Source organism: Polistes fuscatus, unplaced genomic scaffold (genome assembly GCF_010416935.1).
Source record: "Polistes fuscatus isolate 324 unplaced genomic scaffold, CU_Pfus_HIC Scaffold4, whole genome shotgun sequence".
Lineage (NCBI taxonomy): Eukaryota > Metazoa > Arthropoda > Insecta > Hymenoptera > Vespidae > Polistes > Polistes fuscatus.
Genome location: NW_025113118.1, coordinates 12,550,200 through 12,571,663, shown reverse-complemented (window position 1 = coordinate 12,571,663; position 21,464 = coordinate 12,550,200). Strand labels below are relative to the sequence as shown.

Below are 21,464 nucleotides of genomic sequence, written 5' to 3'. Positions count from 1 at the left end.
GTACTGTCTAAAATATTTGACAGATTTTTAAAAATACAGAAGAAACAGTGATATAAAAATATTTAAATAAAAAATTTAATGAAAAAATGGATTTCATTGATGAAGTAGACAAGTTTACGCATAAATGTTGGAAAAGTATTTTAATGGAAGTAAGTGAAGCTGTTGTTTTTATAGATTCAGCAGCGGCAGAATGTCTTCATTGGCATACGGGTGATCAAGGATATCTTGTATTAAAAGCTGCAGGGGCATTTTCTGTATATGAATTAGCTGCCTATGATTTACATGTATGTATATCTCCATATAAAACAATGAAAATAAGATTGACATAAATATACTTGGTGGAATCTTTTTCTATAGAATGTTAAAGATATAAATGACAGAAAGGCTGTGATTATTTCTACCTCTGTTTATGCTAACTTTTATGAGTATTTAATTAAAATGATAATGGAACATAATACGTTCAAAAGTTACCTAATTATTACTACTGTACACTATGCGACAATGTATTACGATAATAGTCTATCGGATAAAGAAATAAAGAATTATACAAAACTGAAAGAGGATTTACAAAATATCAAAAGTTTTAAAGATCCATTGCAGGTAATTTATTTAAGTTATTACGTATATAAATTATTTTCTAACTATACAAAAATATATTTATTACATTAATTATGTATTATTTTATAGAATATTCCTATAGATATTATTTACGTTCCCATTTTTATAAGTCTTCTAACCAAGGATTTATTTACCACTCCACCATTTGCAAATTTAATGCCACCAATTAATATACCTGAACCTAATAAAATTAAAGAAACAGAATTATATATAAATCATTTTGTAAGTTCTTTGGAAAGTTTGTTCGATCACTTGAATATCACAGAAGACATATATTCTATTGGTAAATGCAGTGATTATATAGCGGACACATTAAAAAATTTACCTGCAGCAATTAAACGTAGATCTGTAAGTATATATAATTTATCGAATAAAAAAAATTATAATTTTATGTTAATACATAAGATTTACTAAATTTTATATTAGAAACTAAATGGAACATCTGGATCCAGGATGTCTTTAATTTTAATTGATAGAACATTAGATTTATGCGCTGCTACTAGTCACGATACAAACTCAGTTCTGTCAAGAATGTTATGTATCTTACCACATTTGCCTAATCACACCAATGATATTGCAGTAAATATGAATCCGATCGTTTGTGAATCCATGGTAAATATACCAATCTTTCCTTATTGTTTTATTATATCACATATTAATGATATTAATTTTTAAGATAGATGCACCATTTATTGAAATACCAGGATGCTTAGCAACTACTGATAGAAACTTGATCGATATCTTAATCTCAAAAAAACAGCAAGCTGTTCTTTTAACTGCAAATCATTTACTTCAAACTATTTTAACAACAAAAGAAAGTCCTAAATCTAAGATAACTACAAGAGTTTCCGTTCATAGTTTAGAAAAGCAAATGTACAAATTTCAAAATAAGAATGAGATATATTCAACATTACAATCCAGCAAACAATTACAAGTGATGTAAATTATAATATTAATAACCCTCGATATATGCTTATGATTTAAATAAATAATTTGTTATTATAATTATAAACTTTTAGATAATTTGGGCAATTGTGCAATCATTGAAATCGAATAAAAATATGCAAATAGAGTTGCTTCTTAGTATCGAAAAATTGGTAACGCAAAATGTAGCGGTCAGTCGAGATTCTTCAAGTGTATTAACACAAGTAATTATTGAGTTATTATTGATTAAATTTACAAAAGTATTAGAATATGTATAAAAAAATAAAATGAAATTTATTTCAGCTAAGCAATATCATAAAAACACGACACGACAGAAAATTAGATACTGAAAATCTTCTTGCCCTGTTAATATATGTTTATGCCCTTGCTGGTACGCAAATACATTTTTCACCTGCTCAAGAAGAGCTTTTGGAAGAATCTATTTCAACGGCTTTGTATGAGGACATAAAATTTTTTAATGAAAATACAAATATTACAAATAGGATTTATGAAGAAATTTTATTGTTATTAGGTTTGTATCAATAACACATTTTCATGAAAATAATGATAATATACTCAGGTTTTTACAATAGCTTGAAAAATATCGTTTAATTTAGAAGTTACAGATGATGAATCTGCACGAGAGATTTCAATAAAGACGGCGAAACGTTTTATGACGATATTACATGATATAGCAAAAAAACGAGAAGGACTGCGCAATTATGTGTAATTTCAATAAAACATCATATCGTAATTCTGACAAAACATCCTACTTAAAAAATTAAATTTTGTTGTATTTCAGATCTCTAGTATCCGATCCTCATCCTAGTGAAATGGTTCAGTATGTTGGTATATTAGAACAATTAGTTAAGGATATAATAAATCCAAAAAGACCTAAAATTCATGATCTACATAATAAATCATTACAGTCCAGTATCAGTTTCAAGTAAGTATACATAATATATTGCAACTGTAGCCACGAAATAATATTTAAATTATTATGTTTATAGTCTTTTTTCAAAAAGTAAAACAGAGCATCATCCTGCGGATAACCAATGGATATTAATATATATTGTTGGAGGTATTACTCCAGAAGAAAGTAAAAAAGTTCAAGAGATAGTATCTACGTATAAAACAAATTGTTCTATAACGCTCGCAGGATCTCGATTATTAAATCCATTGGACATAGTAAATGAAGTATTTTAAAATTTATGAATAGAAATATTTAATTAATCTCTTTCTGTTATCCACTTGATAACACCTAAATTAATCATATAGTTAAGAATCTTTTTTTTTCTTCTTGATTCTGCTAAGCATAAATGTTTTTCTGAATCAGTACTTTTAAATAAATGAATTACATAATTTAATTCTTTAGAAAAATTGGTAAAAAGAATTTTTTTAGTTTTAACATCATTAATGGTTAACGAACTTGGCCTTGTATAAAGTGTTATAACATTGTACTGAGATGTGGTCGTTTGAATAAGTTTGATTAAATTAAACACATAGGAATCTATGGATTTGATATCATTACTTTCTCGATTTTGCCAATAATATGCCGATATACTGTCGATTGCTAAAATAACAATTTTTTCGTTGCAAAAAAATATACTCTCTAAAGTATGTAACGTTAATAAAAATTGATCTTTATCATAACAATTAATAATAATTAAATTATCGAGCACGCTATTAATAATTTTGTTTATCGTTTCATTATTAACTTTCTTTATATTAACAGATTTACATAAATCGATCACAATCGTTGACATTATTTTAATCAATTTAGATATTTGAAAATGACAATCCGTATTTATTAATACCGCAGAAGCTGCAAGTCCTTTAATATGGATGTCGTCATATTTATCAGGAAGTATGCACTTAGCTAGAATATTCGCTAACAAAAGTGATTTTCCACTGGATACATTTCCAGTTATTTCTATAATGTCCGTATTTGTTAATCCATTAAAAAATAGAATATTATCGAACTCTGAAACGCATAGATTTTTTCTCAAGCGTGTTATTAATTGCAATCCAGTTTCTAGATTTGATTGCATTTTAATTATACATCAATTATATTGTTTATCCTCTTATCGATATTTTATATTCGAATTCTCTTTTATTGTTATTTTTGTTTCTATTTTTCCTTTGTTTATTTTCTGTTTAAATCACGATAAATACATGAAGCATTTATATGAAGATACAATCAACAAAATTCATTCGGAATTTCCAGAGAATTAAAATGTTTTCACCAATTAACGAACGTGTCCTATAACACGCCATCCATGATTGGTGGTTAGCAGTGGTTATTATTTACCAAATTATCAAATAGCTGATCGCGCCAACTAGTGGTTTCGATCTAGGATACGAAATCTTGTCCTCGATACGATAAACATTGTATACTACCCTAACTTCGAATATACTCGTAGACTATAGATACATACTACTATAGGCCAGCATGATGAACTAAGCTGTACGCAATCAACTTGGCCGCCATTTTTACATCTTTCGGGAACCGATATTCTGAAACCTTAATTCATTAAATTTATTTGCATGACTTTAATGATTTGCATACGAATTACAATAAAAGAAATACAAATTTTAAGAGAAAAATATTTTCTCAACAGGTTAATATATTCTAACAATTGCATAAATAAAAAAAATTTAAACAATGGTAGATCGGTGGTAAAATCTCCCTTTCAGCTTCAAGTATAGAAAGCGTTTATTGCGCGTGTGCGAACCGCGCCGAGGGGTGGTTGGTCGATGGTCCGATGTGCGAACTCGAAAATTGCAAATTCGGGTGAAATATTTCTATGTTTTTTGCTCGATCTCAGATTAAACGTTAAAGATAGTTTATTATTTACATCATCTTGAAAAAGAAAACGTGGAACTCGGGAGCTGCCACCGCTAAGCAAACGGGTGCCCGAGTCTTTTCTAGGGGCGCACAAAAACGACACGCGGTTGTCGAAAAATGGCGAAAACCTTTCGCTCGTTGTCAGTATTGACTTTGTTTAATAATGGACAGACAACGTCAAAGTTTCTTGAACCAGTTGCCCTTGTCGTTAATTACGACCCACAAGGACTCAGCCTCGAATTCATCTTAGGTAATTTATCTATTTTTGAAAATAACGCCAAAACTTTAAATCGACGTTATGAACGCTAACGCATTATTCGCGCCGACATAACCACACTCCTCCCACCGGATTATTTTATTCTATTATTCTTATAACCCATTCCTATTGACATTTTCATCATTTTTATTCCGATTTTTTCTCCCAATCAAATCCTCTTCAAACTATTGATTATTTCTACTCTTTAAACTTATTTTCTGCATTATGTTTTGACACGCTTTTTTTCTTTCTTTCTCTCCTCCCCCTCTCTTTCTCTTTCCAATTCGTTATTCTACCTTTTCGAACGTGCTTTCTTTCTTTTTTTGTCTCAAAACGACCATTTTCAACTTAATATATATATATATATATATGTGTGTATGTGTGTGATTAGCACACACACACATGTGTGCATGTGTGTATTTAAATTTATTTATAAAAATTAATTGTAAATATTTTGATTTATTCTTGGATTTGTTAGTATAATTATTTGTTTTTTTATATTTTACAGATGATTCTACTTTAAAAGAAAAAGTTTCATTATTAGAATTTCCTGTAACTCATACTACTGAATGCTCTAGGGTTTCATCCCGAAGTTATGTTTTTACATTGGATACAGATACTTTGTTAGTCACATTTCACTCTGATGCAGGTGAATAAAAACGACAATATTATTTTTTTTTTATATACATTTAAACAATGTATATACTTGTTTTTAAATCTACAAGTAATAAAAGAAAATATAATTTTTCTATAGATTTTCGAAGCTTTCATTCGCTAATAGTAAAATTAAGAAATGGAAAGTGCGGTGGTATCTCGGCATTTAATGACAGAACGGAAGAGTCATCGGCTATGCAATATTTTCAATTTTATGGTTATTTATCACAGCAACAAAATATGATGCAAGATTATATAAGAACGAGCACTTATCAACGTGCAATTCTCGGCAATTTATCTGACTTTAAAGACAAAGTTGTATTAGATGTAGGTGCCGGTTCTGGTATTTTATCATTTTTTGCAATTCAAGCTGGTGCAAAAAAAGTCTATGCTGTAGAAGCAAGCAATATGGCAAATCATGCAGAATTATTAGTTGCTGCTAATAATTTATCGGATAAGATTATAGTAATAGCTGGAAAAATCGAAGAAATAGATCTACCAGAACATGTTGATTGCATAGTCAGTGAACCTATGGGCTACATGTTGTATAATGAAAGAATGCTTGAAACTTATCTTCATGCCAAGAAATGGCTAGTACCAGGTGATCACAGATATATTATTTAATCTTATTATACATATTCCCTTATCATTTTAATTCGTATGAAACATATCGTATTTTATTTCTAGGTGGAAGAATGTTTCCTTCCAGAGGAGACTTGCATATCGCGCCATTTTCCGATGAAAATCTTTACATGGAACAATTTAATAAAGCCAATTTCTGGTATCAAACATGTTTCCATGGTGTAGATCTCTCTGCAATGAGAAGTAATGCAGTTAAAGAATATTTCCGCCAACCTATTGTTGATACCTTTGATATAAGAATTTGTATGGCTAAATCTGTTAGGCATATCGTAGATTTCCAGACAGCTAAAGAGACTGATTTACATAAAATAGGTAATAGGACCTAACGAGTGTTACATGATACTTGTATTTGTATTTTGAGATAAATAGATTCGTAACATGTCATGCATTATATTAATTTGTGATAAATTATTAATATTTCAGCTATAGATGTTGACTTTCACATATTAGAAAGTGGTACATGCCATGGTCTTGCATTCTGGTTTGACGTGGCGTTTATTGGTAGTGCTCAACAAGTTTGGTTAAGTACTGCTCCTACAGAACCTCTTACACATTGGTATCAAGTGCGTTGTCTTCTTGAAAATCCATTGTTTTGTAAAAGTGGCCAGCTACTTTCGGGAAAAGTAATTCTTATTGCTAACAAAAGGTAATGTCGAATAAATGTTATATTTGTCGTTTGTTTTCTCAGTTATACGATTAATAATTGATTAAAATATTGATGTACTTCATTGCAGGCAATCTTATGATGTGACAATAGAACTCAAATTAGAAGGGACAAATTTGGAAAGCAGTAGTAATACCTTAGACCTAAAAAACCCTTACTTTAGGTATACAGGAGCAGCAGCGCAACCGCCCCCTGGTTTAAATAATACTTCACCTAGTGAATCTTATTGGAATTCTCTGGATGCACAAGGTGCTCGGCAAGCTGTGAACATGGTTAATGGCATGTCAGTTAATGGTCTTGGTGAGGTTTCAATGGATACTAGCGCTGCAGTAAATGCCAGTAATTTACTTGCTATTGGTAAGATTTAATTTTGATCAAAAAATAATATTTGCAATCTATGTAGTAATATAAGACATTCTTTTGTATTCCACTGATAATATTTCATAGACATTGATCTAATAAAATTTTAGATTGATTTGAGATAGATGTAAGTAAAAAATGTGTTACTTGTATAGTAAGAAATAAATATGATATTTAATAATGAACATTTTATACAATTAATAATAATAATTAAAAAATATGAACGTTTGCTTAGGTGGTCAACCGAATATTCACCCAGGTTCGATAACAAGTACTGGACGTGGCCGAGTAGGTGGTACAGCTACAAGTACACAAGCAGCACAATTGATAGGTGGTGGAATAACACCCAATATGTTCACATCTCCAGCTACTGTGAGTGTTATATATCACTGATTGTTTACTCCAGCGAGCTGTTTTCTCTATGATACTTTAGTCACTAAATAATAATATATATTTTTTAAAACAAAATACTCTAATATAATGTGAAACATTTAATAAGTAAATGGCTCGTTTGGTATTTTATCTTAATTTATAAAAGATATTGAAGCGTTTACTTGCTTGCGTATCTTTCGTGCTACAGCTTGGTGTTACTTTCCAGCAATCGCTGGTCCTTGGAAATACGTCACATTATCCAGTAAATCCAAGTTTAATGATTGGTGATTATGTGACACCTGGAAACGGCATATCACCTCAGACTTACCGGCAATGATCTATGGCAAAATCTTTTTGCACTGAATATTCTCGCAAAGTAAAACAATTACAGAATGATCCTCGCCATAGTAATTCTAGCAACGTTGGTGACAAGGGCAACAGTAAACAAAGCCGTAAGTTGGTGTTTAGTTCGCCAGCCAGCAAGCTTCGACTCGCGTCTGCTGTTCGAATTTTACATGCAGTTGATTTAACCAGTCTTGAACCACATTTTGATCATAGCGGTAACAGTGTCGCTTATTTGAGTAAGCCTACAATTGATTCTGTATTTGGATTTGGTTGGGGTTCTGGAAGGAATAATTCTCAATGGGAGGCACGTTGGAGGAGATTGCGAGCCATCCCCTCGTAGCTGTCAATATTTTGTACTGTCATCTTTTATTTCATCGTCCTTTGAAGATCGGATCTTCCAGATTGAAGTGCACGCTTGCCAAATATATCCAGGAAGATATAATATTTTTTAACGACAATACAGTTTACCATATGCAGCGTTCTACGCCTTACTATTTTACCAAGTCCTGACATGGTCTATGCATCAGTAATTTGTAAGGAATTGTAGACTGATCATAAATCGTGTTGTGATTTCTTGTTTTTTTCTTTAAAAGACTTTAAAACTTTTAGTACCAGCAAGATATCGGAGATTGTACATCGATTAGTTGTTGGCATAACTGGTTTTCAATATCAAATGACTTTTACACAACTCGTAGAATAGAAAACAACATTTTTAACATTTTGCAAAGTGCAAAGAGCAATAATCTGATAAGCATACAATATTAAGCACTCTGTGGCAGAATTTATTATATAATTACATACAATATTTTTGTATATATTTCATTCCTTATTTTTATTATTCTATTTTAAACAGGTATAGTAAAAAATATTTTATAATTTTTTCTTTTTATTTGCATTTTGTAGGATAACTTTTGCATGGATTGGTGCATAATTTATAAACTTACCTTTAAATTTAATTCTACCCAGCTACTATTATATGTTACCATTCTTCTTATATATTTATAGAGTATGGTCTAATAAGACTTTCTAAAACTTAATTTTTCATAAAAGATTTTTTTTTAAGACTGCTATAATATGTTTTACTATAATATGATGTATATTATAGTTTATTGTATCAGTATTTAGGGTGCTTAAATTTATGTAAAAACGAAGAACTGATTTACAGTAATGTATCCAAGACCTAAACATGGTAAAAATGTAATAGGTTTCTTTTTAATCTATAGCGTGTTCTTCCATAATAAAAAAATGCAAATATATAAATATATATACATATATATATATATATATATATACATATATGTATATGATTTATAATTGCGTTAAGCATTGAATACTCATATTACTTTGTGTCTGGCATTCCACAAGTGCTTCTAATATTGTATGATTTGTTGTATATAACATAAAAGCCTGCTTCTCTTCCATTCTTTCTTTGTAAGAAAATAATTACACTAAAAGCAATATTTGAAAGATATCGATAACCAAAAGAAAATGACAAAACTTTTTTCTCTGCTTTTCTGAGTATTGCTTTCAACGTCATCATTGTATATTTGTGTGAGTGTGCATAGTTTTTCTTTTTATGTAATTGCAATACAATGACTGAAAGTTATATGACATCTCAGGAAGCGATACAAGTAGTTGATACTTTCATTCTGTTCGTAATTCTTTGTTTTTCTCTTAATTTGTTTCATAATTACACAATTTATACACTCAAGAAATTTAGTGCAAATGTGATGATGCTGTATTATTAATATTACCCATTGTTTTATACATCTATAAATCATTGGTTAATAGGAATAAAAATAGTATTTGTCATTGTTCATAGTATTAACAGTTACATCAAGCTATTGTTTCTGTAATATTATAATTTGATCTAAAAGACAAAAGAATTTCTTTTGTTTTGTTTTTATATATTTACATTGTTTTGTCCTATTCCTGTGTTTTTAAATGAAAGAAACAAGCTTGAGTACATTTGACATACTCTGAGGAAATGAATACTATTCGTTTCATGAATATCATTCGGTAGGTACATAAATACACGAAGGGAAAGGTTAGAATTGTGTTCAAAATAATAATTATTTAGTATTTTACGCTATAGATGACTTATATAAATTCATCTTAATTACTAATATAATTATGTCTCTACTTCCTCTGTGATGGTTGATATGAATATGATATTTAGTAAATCTTAGTACAAAGTAGTACAAAAAAAGATAATAATAATTTTGTTTTTATATCCTTTCTTTCATTGACAGCTACAATAAATAAATTCTATTTGTCAAGCTGTAAAAATTTATCACTTCTCCATTTTTATAAATTACCAATGTGCTTCCAAAATGTATACACAATGATATTTGGTCGAACGCTAATCTAACTTTTACTTTCGTGTGGGAATATCATACATTATGTTGCATGTCTGATCTGCTCGAAAGAATATTATTAAAAATTAGAATTTATTTTGTTTTTATTTTATTTTTTTGTAATTATAGTATTTAGTGCGTTTATTTCTATTTTTGTTTAATTAAAAATAATATTGTAAGACTAAATTGCTCTTTAAAAACTGTATGGTGTATCACGATATTCACTCATTCATTTTAAGGTAGTCGATTGATAGGACGATTTGTTAAATGAATTTCAATTGTAATAATAATTTCATGATCATTAATCTGTCATCCTCATTGATTCTTATCACCGTTAATATTTATCATTGTACTTTTCAATGTAAGAAGACTACATTCGAAAGCGTGCGTTTGTGTAAAAGCATACGCGAGATAATGTGCACCATTCAATAAGATTACGATTAGTATGCACGCGCCATTTGTATGTATAGCCTTCGTGCGTGTGTGACGAATACGCATAGTATTTTTTTGCATCCATTACATTAATGAGGTTTATTTATACGGCACATTATATCACGAGCAATTTTGAATTGCACCGACTGAACATCAGTTTTGTTGTATTTACCTAACTACACATAAACACATACATCCGTCGTGCTCGATAATTAATTGTAAATACTCTGACAGTTTTTTTGGCTTTAATTTGTTTCCTATCCTTTTTTTTTTATTTTTTGTCCTTTTCTTCCCTTTCTTAGCAAACGCATTATAGTGTTCCAATTCTTTGTAATTATAAACTATCCTAGAGTAAGTCTGTTAGAAAAGTTTTATAAAATATCTAACAGAAACTACGACCACCGGGGGTCTTCTTTTCCTTTGCATTTTCTTCATGAAATGAATTTTAATAAGAAGATCTTTATTATTTAGTTATGTTTAAGGACACGTTGTATATAAATGTGTCAAAATTGCATCTTCAGCTTATGTAACTGGGCTAACATGATATATTCCGTTAACTTTAAGGACGGTGCAATTCTAGACAAATCGTGTCGATTAATCGCTGTTTGCATAATACTGGTTCCATGAATTATCTTTTATAATAGAATTTTTTTTATCATTGTTTTTTTTATTTTTGCTTTCATCGATCTCCCTCCACCAAGTTTGTATTCCGCGAGTGTTCTTTTTTATACTGTCCGAAATGACAAGAATGTACACGGAACTCTATTATGTTCCATGACTTCGTTTTACCGCAAGTTAAGGATTGGATTATATAAAATTATTGATGACAGACGGTTTAGTAATAATGATATTTATAACTGTCGAATTAATAAATTAAGTTGCAATTTTACCTCGCCGGCTCGTTATTTAATAATAATAATAATAATAATAATAATAATAATAATAATAATAATAATCATCGTCATCATACTCGAGCGACTCATTTTTTTAAATAAGCCGGCTGTGGAATTGATCTGTGTGAGAATGAGATAGGCCGTTTCACACTACGACTGAAATTAAACGGCGATGTAGTGAATAATGAATAATTATACAATAGTGTACGCACGAATATGAATCAAATGAGATATTGTACTTGTCAATGAGAGACAAAATTATATGGTGCGCGGTAAATACGCTTTTTACTATTTCACCTTATCTTTATTCTTAGGTATTTCAAGAGTTCATCTTGAATCGAACAGTACCAAGGTAACATAAATTTCATATTAATCTAATCTTTATTTGATTTCACATAATATGTGCGTAACAGTTTATACAACAATCAATGAAATAAATTCTTTATTTTTCTTTTTTCCATCTTCTATATAAATTAGGGCCAGCCTAACATAATTTTTGAATGATCAACTATATGATATATTTGTAACTATCTAACGATTAAATGGCATTTACTCAAATTTCAATTGCATGCTAATACATATATGATCATAACAGTACCTTCCATTTCGCCATAATTAACATAAGGCTTGTGTATAGAATACATGTTCTGAAGTGTATCGGTAGGCATTAGGAAAGAGAGATTAAATTTAAATCTAAGCCCAAACACGTAGCGTCGAATCCCAACTTCCAGTTGAAACGGCAGTACCATCCGGTGAAACTCTCAAACAAGACACACGATTATCGTGTCCATATAAAAGTGCTACTCTTTGGCACTTTAAAGTATCCCATATATTTACTGTATAATCATTATATCCAGCAAACAATAAACGTCCACTAACACTGAGATCTATTGTATTTGCTCCGAATATGATACTTTCTTTCGCATAAATAGCTACTTCTTTATCGGCGCGTAAATCAAAAAGTCGGCAGGTAGCATCATCGGAACCTGTTGCTACTGCATCGCCACTTGGATGAAATCTTACCTATAAAAAAAACAATACTATTCTATCAAATCAAAATATATTTATCAAATGGATTACTATTACGAATTAACTCTATTTTAATACCGAATTAACATCGGACTGATGTCCTTCAAAGCTTTGAACACATTGTCCACTACGCATATCCCAAATTAGAACCATTTTGTCGCAACTACCCGATACAAACGTGTTGCCAGTTTCGCTTGGTGCTAAATCAATTGACATAACATCGCTAGAATGTCCGTGAAAACTTTGAAGCAATTGACCACTTTCAACATCCCATAAAGCACATGTACTATCACCGCTTCCTGTTAAAATTTGTTGATCGCTATTGGGAAATGCACAACACGACATGTACGATGTGTGAGTTCCAACAGTTTTTTTACGAGTAGTAACATCATCTTCTAAACTTAGAGGATAAACTGTTACTTTGTTGTCTAATCCCCTATAAAAATGAATTAAGATAATTTACAATAATTCTCTTTCTCTTTTGCTGAAAACTTATTCTAAATGAAATATATATACATTGTATTTACAGACGTACCCACATGCTACTAAAACACCACTAGGAGCATAAGCACATGCCATTACCCATATTGTAGGCATTGTAACTGCATGTTCCTTATTTGTTGTGAAAGCATCCCATATTATCATTTTGCCATCCTGAAAAATGTTTTATATGCATATGAATGGAAAATGTAAAAATAAAGATTAAACTGTATACCTGAGAAGAAGAAACAATATGACGCTTATCAGGAGACCAGTCAGAACAAAGAACTTTAGCCTGATGCCCTTTCAAAACACGTCGAGGTTTTACATTTATGCAATTTATTCCTTCCAACCGATCAGCTACACTGGCAACTACAAAATGTAATACTTAAATTTATACACAATATTATTCTTATAACATACAAAAATAAGAAAATTTAACATAATTTATCATTCTTTAATGTCTTTTTTTTTGTTAAATCATAATCATTCACTCAACATACCTCATTTTTATATAATATAATGTTATAGAATGCAGAAATAAACATGAAAATAATTTATCTTTAACTAGATAGTTTAGATAGTTACGAGTAACATCATTTAGCTTTTGTCGTTCATCCTCTAAACGTATCTTTAAACTCTCTGCCTCTTTAACCAGCCTAATGTGTTCCACTTCGCTAACAGAGTCCATATTTAGTAGATTCTTCAAGATTAGTTTAGAATAAAATCACAGTTCAATCCATATGAGTGTACTTCTTTACAGGCGCAGTATATATCTGTAACTAATTAATATCTTACAATAAACTTTTTTAGTTGTTTTACTCTTCATTAAATATGTGAATAATATTAATATATTAAGTACAACTTATGATATAATATTAGTTAAAAAGATACAAAATTGACAAGTTTCTTACATAAATTATTAACTACAATGTTTTTATATTTTCATGTTTGTATAGGATATAACTTTTTCTGAAATATCATTTTATTTTTGATAATTTTTGACGTTATTTTGTAATAAGTTTCGATAACATTAAAAATCGGTTATCAACGACAATCAATACGAGTTCACAATAACAAACCTTGACGCCGGTGCAATAACGCGTCCACAGCTAGTCAAACTTCATCTAAACACAATAACATTCACTGTGTAAAATATGTTTATATTTTCTGCCAAAAAGAATTGATTAATTTTTTTAATAAAGAATTGATCATTATTATTGATCCTTTTTATCACAAAACAACAATAAAGTAACTATAACATGATTCAAGATTATTTTAAAACCCGCAACTCATTTAGCCAATCGCCATTTTAGATTTAAGGGGCGAACTACTCCAGAATTTAAATGACATTTATTCAATCAATGTCAATTGTTACAATTAAATGCTTGTTTTAGATGTATATGTTAATTAAAATTAATTTTAAATTAATAAATGATTTCATCAATGCACGCACATATAAGAGATGTAAAGTATAATAATTATACTAATCAAATTAAATAAATGACGATCGTATAGGATTATTAATAAAAAACAAATACATAGCTTATATTATCCTATTGTAGATAGTATGTAAGAAGATTTAATACTTATAATAAGTATATAATTTTCTTTGTAAGAAATATGGTTTCTGTGTGTATATTTATTAATCAACGTTTTTAATGTACGTCATTTGAATTTAGCGCGCTTTGCTTATTCCACTGCAGCGGATATTACGGTTAACCTCCAAGTCAGAGTTCGTTTTATAAGTTATTCATTTTTGGCTAATAAATAATAAAAAGTATTAGCCTAAAAAATCATGATTTTTTAAATAAAACAACGATATTAGATTTGTAAGATTATTCAATTAGTCATTGTCAGTATAAACTTTAAAATCTTTTTAGATTCGAGGTTACAGCGCAGGTCAATGAATGTCGATTTCCTTTGCTCGAACGACAGAGTGGGGCTAGTCAGGACGTACTTCTGATCGTCCTCCTCTTGATCATTCTTCTTCGTAGAATTCGTGGTCCGGCTGACGGACTTTCAACATATCCACATGGCTCTTTTATCTCTACGTTTGGCCTCCTCTTTGGCGAGGCAGTTGCCAAATGCTACGATTCAGGTAATTTATTAAAGGAAGGCAACTAATTTATGTCAAGACATAATCATATAATCGTGTCATAAACCGTCGATATCGCCGACATTTTATATCTGTCCATTACACGTTTTCGTATTTTTGAGGAGATATTTAATAATATTATTCGTTAAATATTATCTAATAAAAAAGATGTTTTTCATTTATAATCATTAAAAAATATAATAAGAGGATTCTTATTGGCACCGTTTTTAGGGTATTATGTATTATATAAAGTGAGGCCTATCAAGTTATGTAATAAACATTTGGGAAGTATATCTATGAAGGATACTTTAAGTATATTCCTATTTCTTTTTTTAGGTCAACTGGCCTGCTGTCACTGTTTCAACTCGCAAATATCATGTATCCTGTAGTCGCCGTTCTGCAGAAATCTCTTCTATCCTGGAAGAACGTATCCTTGGCGCTGCTCCAAAGGTGTGTCTATCTTACATTTAACTAATTATTCAATCGTTTCATTATATGATAATATTTATGATATCTTTCCATGAAATTATACTTAATTAATTATTAGATTTTAATATCAGTATAATTGTAGGCAAATCTTGAAGAAACAGGCAGAGTACTCAGCATTGGTGATGGTATTGCTCGTGTCTACGGTTTAAAGAACATTCAAGCTGATGAGATGGTAGAATTCAGCTCAGGTTTGAAGGGTATGGCATTGAATTTGGAACCTGACAATGTTGGTGTTGTCGTATTTGGTAATGACAGGCACATCAAGGAAGGAGATGTTGTTAAACGTACTGGAGCTATCGTGGATGTTCCTGTTGGCGAAGAATTATTAGGACGCGTTGTTGATGCTTTGGGTAATCCCATTGATGGTAAAGGCCCATTAAATAACAAACTGAGATTCCGTATTGGTACCAAAGCTCCAGGTATCATTCCTAGGTAATGCAATTACATGAGCAATTATGTATAGATTTAATGACTATATGTTTTTAACATATATGTACTTTTATAGAGTATCCGTAAGGGAACCTATGCAAACTGGAATCAAGGCTGTAGATTCTTTAGTGCCTATTGGTAGAGGACAGCGTGAGTTGATTATTGGAGACAGACAGACTGGAAAAACTGCTCTTGCCATTGATACTATCATCAATCAGAAACGTTTCAATGATGGTGGTGAAGAGAAAAAGAAATTATATTGTATCTATGTTGCTATTGGTCAAAAGAGATCTACTGTTGCTCAAATTGTCAAACGATTGACTGACAGTGGTGCTATTAATTACACTATTATTGTTTCTGCTACCGCATCTGACGCCGCCCCGTTACAGTATCTTGCACCATATTCTGGTTGTGCCATGGGAGAATTCTTTAGGTAAAGTAAAATTAATACCATTAACTTTGTTGTAATATATTTCTTATATTTAATATGCTACTTTGTGATTAAGTAATATTTTAATCTTTCTTTTTATAGGGATAATGGAAAACACGCTTTAATTATCTATGACGATTTATCGAAACAGGCTGTTGCCTATCGACAAATGTCTTTGCTACTTAGGAGACCACCAGGTCGTGAAGCTTACCCTGGTGATGTATTTTATCTTCACTCGCGTTTATTAGAGCGAGCTGCCAAAATGAATGAAAGTTTAGGTGGTGGTTCTTTAACTGCTTTACCTGTCATTGAAACTCAGGCTGGTGATGTATCTGCCTATATTCCAACCAATGTCATTTCTATTACTGATGGTCAAATCTTCTTGGAAACTGAATTGTTCTATAAAGGTATCCGACCAGCCATTAACGTTGGTCTGTCTGTATCTCGAGTCGGATCTGCTGCTCAAACCAAGGCTATGAAACAGGTGTCGTATAATAATTTAAATACAGTAAAATGATATAACTATACTGTTAATAGTAAATATATATTATTATTATTATTTTATTATTATATTATAGGTTGCTGGTTCCATGAAATTGGAATTGGCTCAGTATCGTGAAGTAGCAGCTTTCGCACAGTTCGGATCTGACTTAGATGCTGCAACTCAACAATTGTTGAACCGTGGTGTCAGATTAACGGAACTTCTCAAACAAGGACAATATGGTAAAGCTTTGTCGCAATATATTCAATGTCTATTGCTGTTTTAAATTTCTTTATTTATAATAACATTATTTTTATAAAATTCTTTAGTTCCAATGGCCATTGAAGAACAGGTTGCTGTTATCTACTGTGGTGTCCGTGGTTATCTTGATAAAATGGAACCATCTAAAATCACTGCCTTTGAAAAAGAATTCCTTGCTCATATTAGGTAAGTAATATTTGTACGAATATTTAAATAATTAATTTCTTAAGATTATATGGATTAAATAAATTAATTGAATCTATTTTTGTATAGGTCTACTCAACAAGATCTTCTAAGTACCATTGCAAAGGAAAATTCCATTAGCGAATCATCCGACGCTAAGTTAAAGAAAATTGTCACTGATTTCCTTTCATCATTCTCAGCGTAAATGATTGTTAAACACATTTAAGTATCAGTATAGAGACAATTAAATGGAACATTCTTTATTAAAACAAGTTCAGTTTACAGATGAAGTACATTGATATTAAAAGTATCAACAATGTATGTCGTCTGTTTATGATAAATGTAATTAACATTTCCAAAATCCATACAATAAATGCGATAGTCGTAATATATATTAGAAAAATATAATTTCAGTATAAATTAAATTTATTATCTCTGTTACATGATTTAAAAATATACTTCTCTTGAGAAATATTTACAAAATGACAAGAGAAGTTTTATAATGATATAAATAATAATAATAATAAACTGTCAAATTTTTTTCAGAGTATTGATACTTGCATTTTCATTTCCAAACAATGACTTGTATTTATCCATAGAAATTTCCAACCCTTTTTGATGTTTTTTTATTGATAAAATTTTCGATAGTGAGCTAATTAAATAAGAAACACTTTTATTAATTGGACAATTTAGGTTTAGTAACTTTCGTCAGATGACGCTATACTCGAGTTAAGTTGGTAATAATCTGTTATAATGCATTGTTTTCAATAAATTATGAGAGAAGGTTGTCCTTTCTCACATTTAAATAGGTAACTTAATTGTATTATTTGGTTTGAAAAATTGTTTGAGACCGTCAATCGGTGACATACTACAAAATTTTATCATCTGTCGTGAGAATACTAATGACATTTTTCATTATACATATTATAATTAATTAAAGATAAATAATTATTATTACAAGATTTAATTACTAAATATCTTAACGATTTAATTATTATTAATTGAAATGACCGAATATATAAAATTACACTTTCCAAGAATTTTAAAATCTAGTTTTAGATAGTTCTAATGTTGTCAGAACTGTTTTTGTTATCTATATAGTGAAGTAACTGCAGTAACGATTTTTAGGTTACTTTGGATCAATCGTTCTTATTCCGGAAACAAGGAAAGCTTAAAAATGTCTAAGAGGAATCCTGGGGACGAATACAGAAAAGGTTTTATTCATTTTATTTCTAATTTTATTTTCTATTTAAATTACACACTATATATATGTGTTTTTAATTTACATTCATAATTACGCTATTTGAATATAGTATTAGAACGGTTGACTACTAAGAGCTTTCTGTGTCAAAGTGTTTTTTCATTTCTTTACGATTTGTCATCTTTCTAAAAAATATTTGGCTTTGGTAATATGTGCCCATAATTATGAAAGTGGTCTAAGTCAAAATTAAAAAAAAAAAATAAGTTTATTAGTTATTTTACACTACATTATTTTAAACTAAATTAATTCAATGTCATTTTCACGATATTGTCAAAAATGAACCGTTAGATAGTGTTTGTTATTTCAATATTCTATAGAATTCATTTAATGTTCAAATGTAATCCTTTAAATATCTCGAAACAAGAAATATATGACTTGGACCACTTTCATAATTATAGGCACATATATCCAGAATTTAACTAGTGCATGTTATTTACGAATATTTATCATACAAACTAGACTATGTTATATCTGCATATATTGATAATATGATATTAATATAATGTAGTTAATAATTATGATTTATTGCTGACACAATAAAATATATATTTTGTAGGTTGTATTTAATATATAATGAAAATTATTTAGAATTTGGCAAATTTGTATAGATTAATATTTTTCTTTTTTTTTTTTTTAATTTAGAGAAATAATTTATAATACATTATTTATAGGACAAGAAAGTTGTACTAAGCATGTTGCATAAAGATTTCTGGCTAAATAATCAAAATCGTTTAACTTGATCTGAACTTTGCCAGTGTTTGACGTTGTCAGGGTCAAGTGTCTACAGAGCAGAGGACACCCGTGGGGACAGCAGAGTGGTAAGGGATCGTTCACCACTAAGATCAGATGACCACTGCGAATCTGCCAACTTTAGCCAAGGTGATGTCAAGAAACAGAAACTTGCATTCGGGTTTGGGAAAAGGCAAACTGGTGCTGATCAAAAGAAGGGAATTCAAATCAAACTAGGTTCTGCTGCTGTAAGTATTTAATGCGTAACTAGCATACATGATATGATATATAATCAATTGTTTTTTTTTAGAACTCTGGTACGAAAACCACTGTAGTACAGCGACCCACAGTAGCATCAGTATTTAATGCAGATGAAGATGATGAACCGGAAGAAATGCCTGCAGAAGCAAGGATGAGAATGCGAAATATTGGACGAGAAACACCTACCTCTGCAGGACCAAATTCATTCGGGAAAACAAAACAAGGCTTTTGTGATTCCAAAAAGATATTTGAAAAAACGCTTAAAAAAGCGATGGAGGAAGCTAATAAATGATTTCTTATTTAATTTACGTTTGAGCTGTTGTTAATTGTACATTAATTTAATCCATTTGAATTACTAAACTTATATTAGATCTTCGATATCAAGTTTTACTATTTCATTATCTAAGAAGTATCAATTTTTGAAATATATATTACCATATAAATTAGTAATGAAACGAGACACTTAAGGCTTCATTTGCTTCTTCACATCACAAAGATTAATATGCTATGATTTTTATATATAAATTAATAGTAATTTTACTTATTGACTTTAATGATCTGTTTCTTATTAACGGATATTCTTGAAAAAGCAATAAAGTGTATATTTATTCTGTAATTTATAAAGTATAAGGCAAATAAAACGTGTGGATTTTTATTTCATTGATTTTTTTTTATTTTTCTATTTATTTTAAATTTATTACATAGCAAAAAGATTATTTCCTGTTCTGTTGTCCTTGACGTAAATCCTAAAAATTAAAATTTTTTTTATCAATTAAATAATTATTATTAATAACAACAATAATAATAATAATTAGTAAATGCTTTCAATTTATATGTTTAAAGTAAATATATAAATAATATATCTAAAAAATTTCTTTCACCGTGATATATAATGCATAGAGCTACATGTTAAAGTCAGTGTTACAATTTGTACTTGTTATGTTTGGGCCATTTCAAGCACTGTTATAGTGCAAGAGATTAATAAATAACTATTCTACTTTTGATTGAATCTATAAAAATCTCATAATTACCCTTGGGAAGTTGCGCACAGGAGGTGTCCTTATACGTCTAGCTTCCTTAGATCTGTTACGGACCACTTTAGAGTGAATAGCGCAAGATACACAATAGTGTAACTTCGCATATAATTTAGGAAGTTGATAGGATGGATATTGACTGGCTTCAGTTATATCTCTTACAGCAGCTGCTTCTACAATATTACGGATGACAAACTTTTTGATTGCCTTATCTTTAGGTACGCATCGTGCACAATTAGTACAACGTACAGGATTTACATGGCCACGGCCATGCTTGGCACGTCCACCGTTTCTACGTTTGCAAGTCTGTAAAAATAAAATAATATTTAATATATTATTGTTCAAATGTTTACTAAGTTTTTTGAAAGTTACATATATAAATTATTATCAATTCAATGATAATAAATCGATCACTAAAATATTTTGTAATATTAATTTTTATTTATTATAGAATTAATATTATTTAAAAAATTGTTATATATGATGTAAATATTAATTAATGTTGAGTTTCAATGCAAAAAACCACATGGCACGTTCCACATAATTGTTATGCAAAATGCAACAACAAAAATAGTTAAAATATTTTCAAATTTCATTTAACACTAATCAATTATGGAAAATACTTTAATTTTTGCAGAACTTCTTACAAATATAACAATATTATATATATAATTTTATAAGATAAATATACTACAACTAACCATTTTCCTTCAGACACTTAGGTAAAAAGAAAGGAAGTCGTTTAGGAGTAACTGTCGTGAAGTCTCTGAATGAGTGATGAGTCAAGAGAAAGCTTGTTTCCGGTTACTAAATTTTCTGCAAATTATTTAAAACAATATTCATGTATTCCACGACTTCATAAATAAAAATATATAATTTTTTTTGCATTTATTTCTTTAATAAAACAATGAAAAGAATTAAATAAAATAAAAAA

General features: G+C 29.7%; 7 protein-coding genes across 12 annotated transcripts; 4 read left to right on the top strand and 3 right to left on the bottom strand.

The window, feature by feature from the left end:
- The first annotated feature begins 6 nt into the window (after window positions 1-6).
- On the top strand, window positions 7-3,055 carry LOC122521230 (sec1 family domain-containing protein 2-like). Its single transcript, XM_043641774.1, has 10 exons — window positions 7-284; window positions 358-600; window positions 688-966; window positions 1,045-1,230; window positions 1,295-1,552; window positions 1,638-1,766; window positions 1,846-2,074; window positions 2,160-2,268; window positions 2,345-2,488; window positions 2,553-3,055. The coding sequence occupies exons 1-10, from the start codon at window positions 87-89 to the stop codon at window positions 2,746-2,748; spliced, it is 1,971 nt and encodes a 656-aa protein (XP_043497709.1). The 5' UTR covers window positions 7-86; the 3' UTR covers window positions 2,749-3,055.
- On the bottom strand, window positions 2,772-4,077 carry LOC122520943 (DNA repair protein XRCC2). The gene has a single exon (XM_043641273.1). It carries the CDS (start codon window positions 3,591-3,593, stop codon window positions 2,772-2,774), a length of 822 nt encoding a protein of 273 aa, XP_043497208.1. The 5' UTR covers window positions 3,594-4,077.
- A 171-nt stretch (window positions 4,078-4,248) lies between these two features.
- Window positions 4,249-8,486, top strand: LOC122521231 (histone-arginine methyltransferase CARMER). Of its 3 annotated transcripts, XR_006304700.1 has the most exons (9): window positions 4,249-4,640; window positions 5,155-5,295; window positions 5,401-5,901; window positions 5,988-6,254; window positions 6,366-6,588; window positions 6,677-6,963; window positions 7,202-7,338; window positions 7,547-7,790; window positions 7,897-8,486. XR_006304700.1 is itself a non-coding variant. In XM_043641776.1 (8 exons), exons 1-8 carry the CDS (start codon window positions 4,508-4,510, stop codon window positions 7,673-7,675), a joined length of 1,800 nt encoding a protein of 599 aa, XP_043497711.1. In that variant the 5' UTR covers window positions 4,249-4,507; the 3' UTR covers window positions 7,676-8,486. The 3 variants fall into 3 exon arrangements, 2 of the variants coding, with proteins under 2 accessions (XP_043497711.1, XP_043497710.1); XM_043641776.1 differs by having other exon boundaries at window positions 7,565-8,486; XM_043641775.1 differs by having other exon boundaries at window positions 7,547-8,486.
- Window positions 8,487-11,647: 3,161 nt separating this feature from the next.
- LOC122521233 (guanine nucleotide-binding protein subunit beta-5) lies at window positions 11,648-14,212 on the bottom strand. Of its 4 annotated transcripts, none has more exons than XM_043641781.1 (6): window positions 13,789-14,212; window positions 13,463-13,656; window positions 13,110-13,246; window positions 12,930-13,048; window positions 12,473-12,830; window positions 11,648-12,388 (listed from the first exon to the last, which is right to left on the bottom strand). In XM_043641781.1, the coding sequence occupies exons 2-6, from the start codon at window positions 13,563-13,565 to the stop codon at window positions 12,059-12,061; spliced, it is 1,047 nt and encodes a 348-aa protein (XP_043497716.1). In that variant the 5' UTR covers window positions 13,566-13,656; window positions 13,789-14,212; the 3' UTR covers window positions 11,648-12,058. The 4 variants fall into 4 exon arrangements, with proteins under 4 accessions (XP_043497716.1, XP_043497717.1, XP_043497715.1 ...); XM_043641782.1 differs by having other exon boundaries at window positions 13,463-13,650; XM_043641780.1 differs by having other exon boundaries at window positions 13,957-14,212.
- Window positions 14,213-14,798: 586 nt separating this feature from the next.
- Window positions 14,799-17,637, top strand: LOC122521228 (ATP synthase subunit alpha, mitochondrial). The gene is made up of 8 exons (XM_043641770.1): window positions 14,799-14,975; window positions 15,309-15,422; window positions 15,544-15,893; window positions 15,967-16,323; window positions 16,423-16,804; window positions 16,899-17,043; window positions 17,131-17,248; window positions 17,336-17,637. Exons 1-8 carry the CDS (start codon window positions 14,910-14,912, stop codon window positions 17,448-17,450), a joined length of 1,647 nt encoding a protein of 548 aa, XP_043497705.1. The 5' UTR covers window positions 14,799-14,909; the 3' UTR covers window positions 17,451-17,637.
- A 292-nt stretch (window positions 17,638-17,929) lies between these two features.
- LOC122521226 (PEST proteolytic signal-containing nuclear protein-like) lies at window positions 17,930-20,156 on the top strand. Its single transcript, XM_043641768.1, has 4 exons — window positions 17,930-18,054; window positions 18,374-18,459; window positions 19,278-19,483; window positions 19,546-20,156. Exons 1-4 carry the CDS (start codon window positions 18,020-18,022, stop codon window positions 19,786-19,788), a joined length of 570 nt encoding a protein of 189 aa, XP_043497703.1. The 5' UTR covers window positions 17,930-18,019; the 3' UTR covers window positions 19,789-20,156.
- On the bottom strand, window positions 20,146-21,326 carry LOC122521227 (40S ribosomal protein S26). Its single transcript, XM_043641769.1, has 3 exons — window positions 21,232-21,326; window positions 20,528-20,836; window positions 20,146-20,242 (listed from the first exon to the last, which is right to left on the bottom strand). The coding sequence occupies exons 1-3, from the start codon at window positions 21,232-21,234 to the stop codon at window positions 20,210-20,212; spliced, it is 345 nt and encodes a 114-aa protein (XP_043497704.1). The 5' UTR covers window positions 21,235-21,326; the 3' UTR covers window positions 20,146-20,209.
- Window positions 21,327-21,464: the final 138 nt, after the last annotated feature.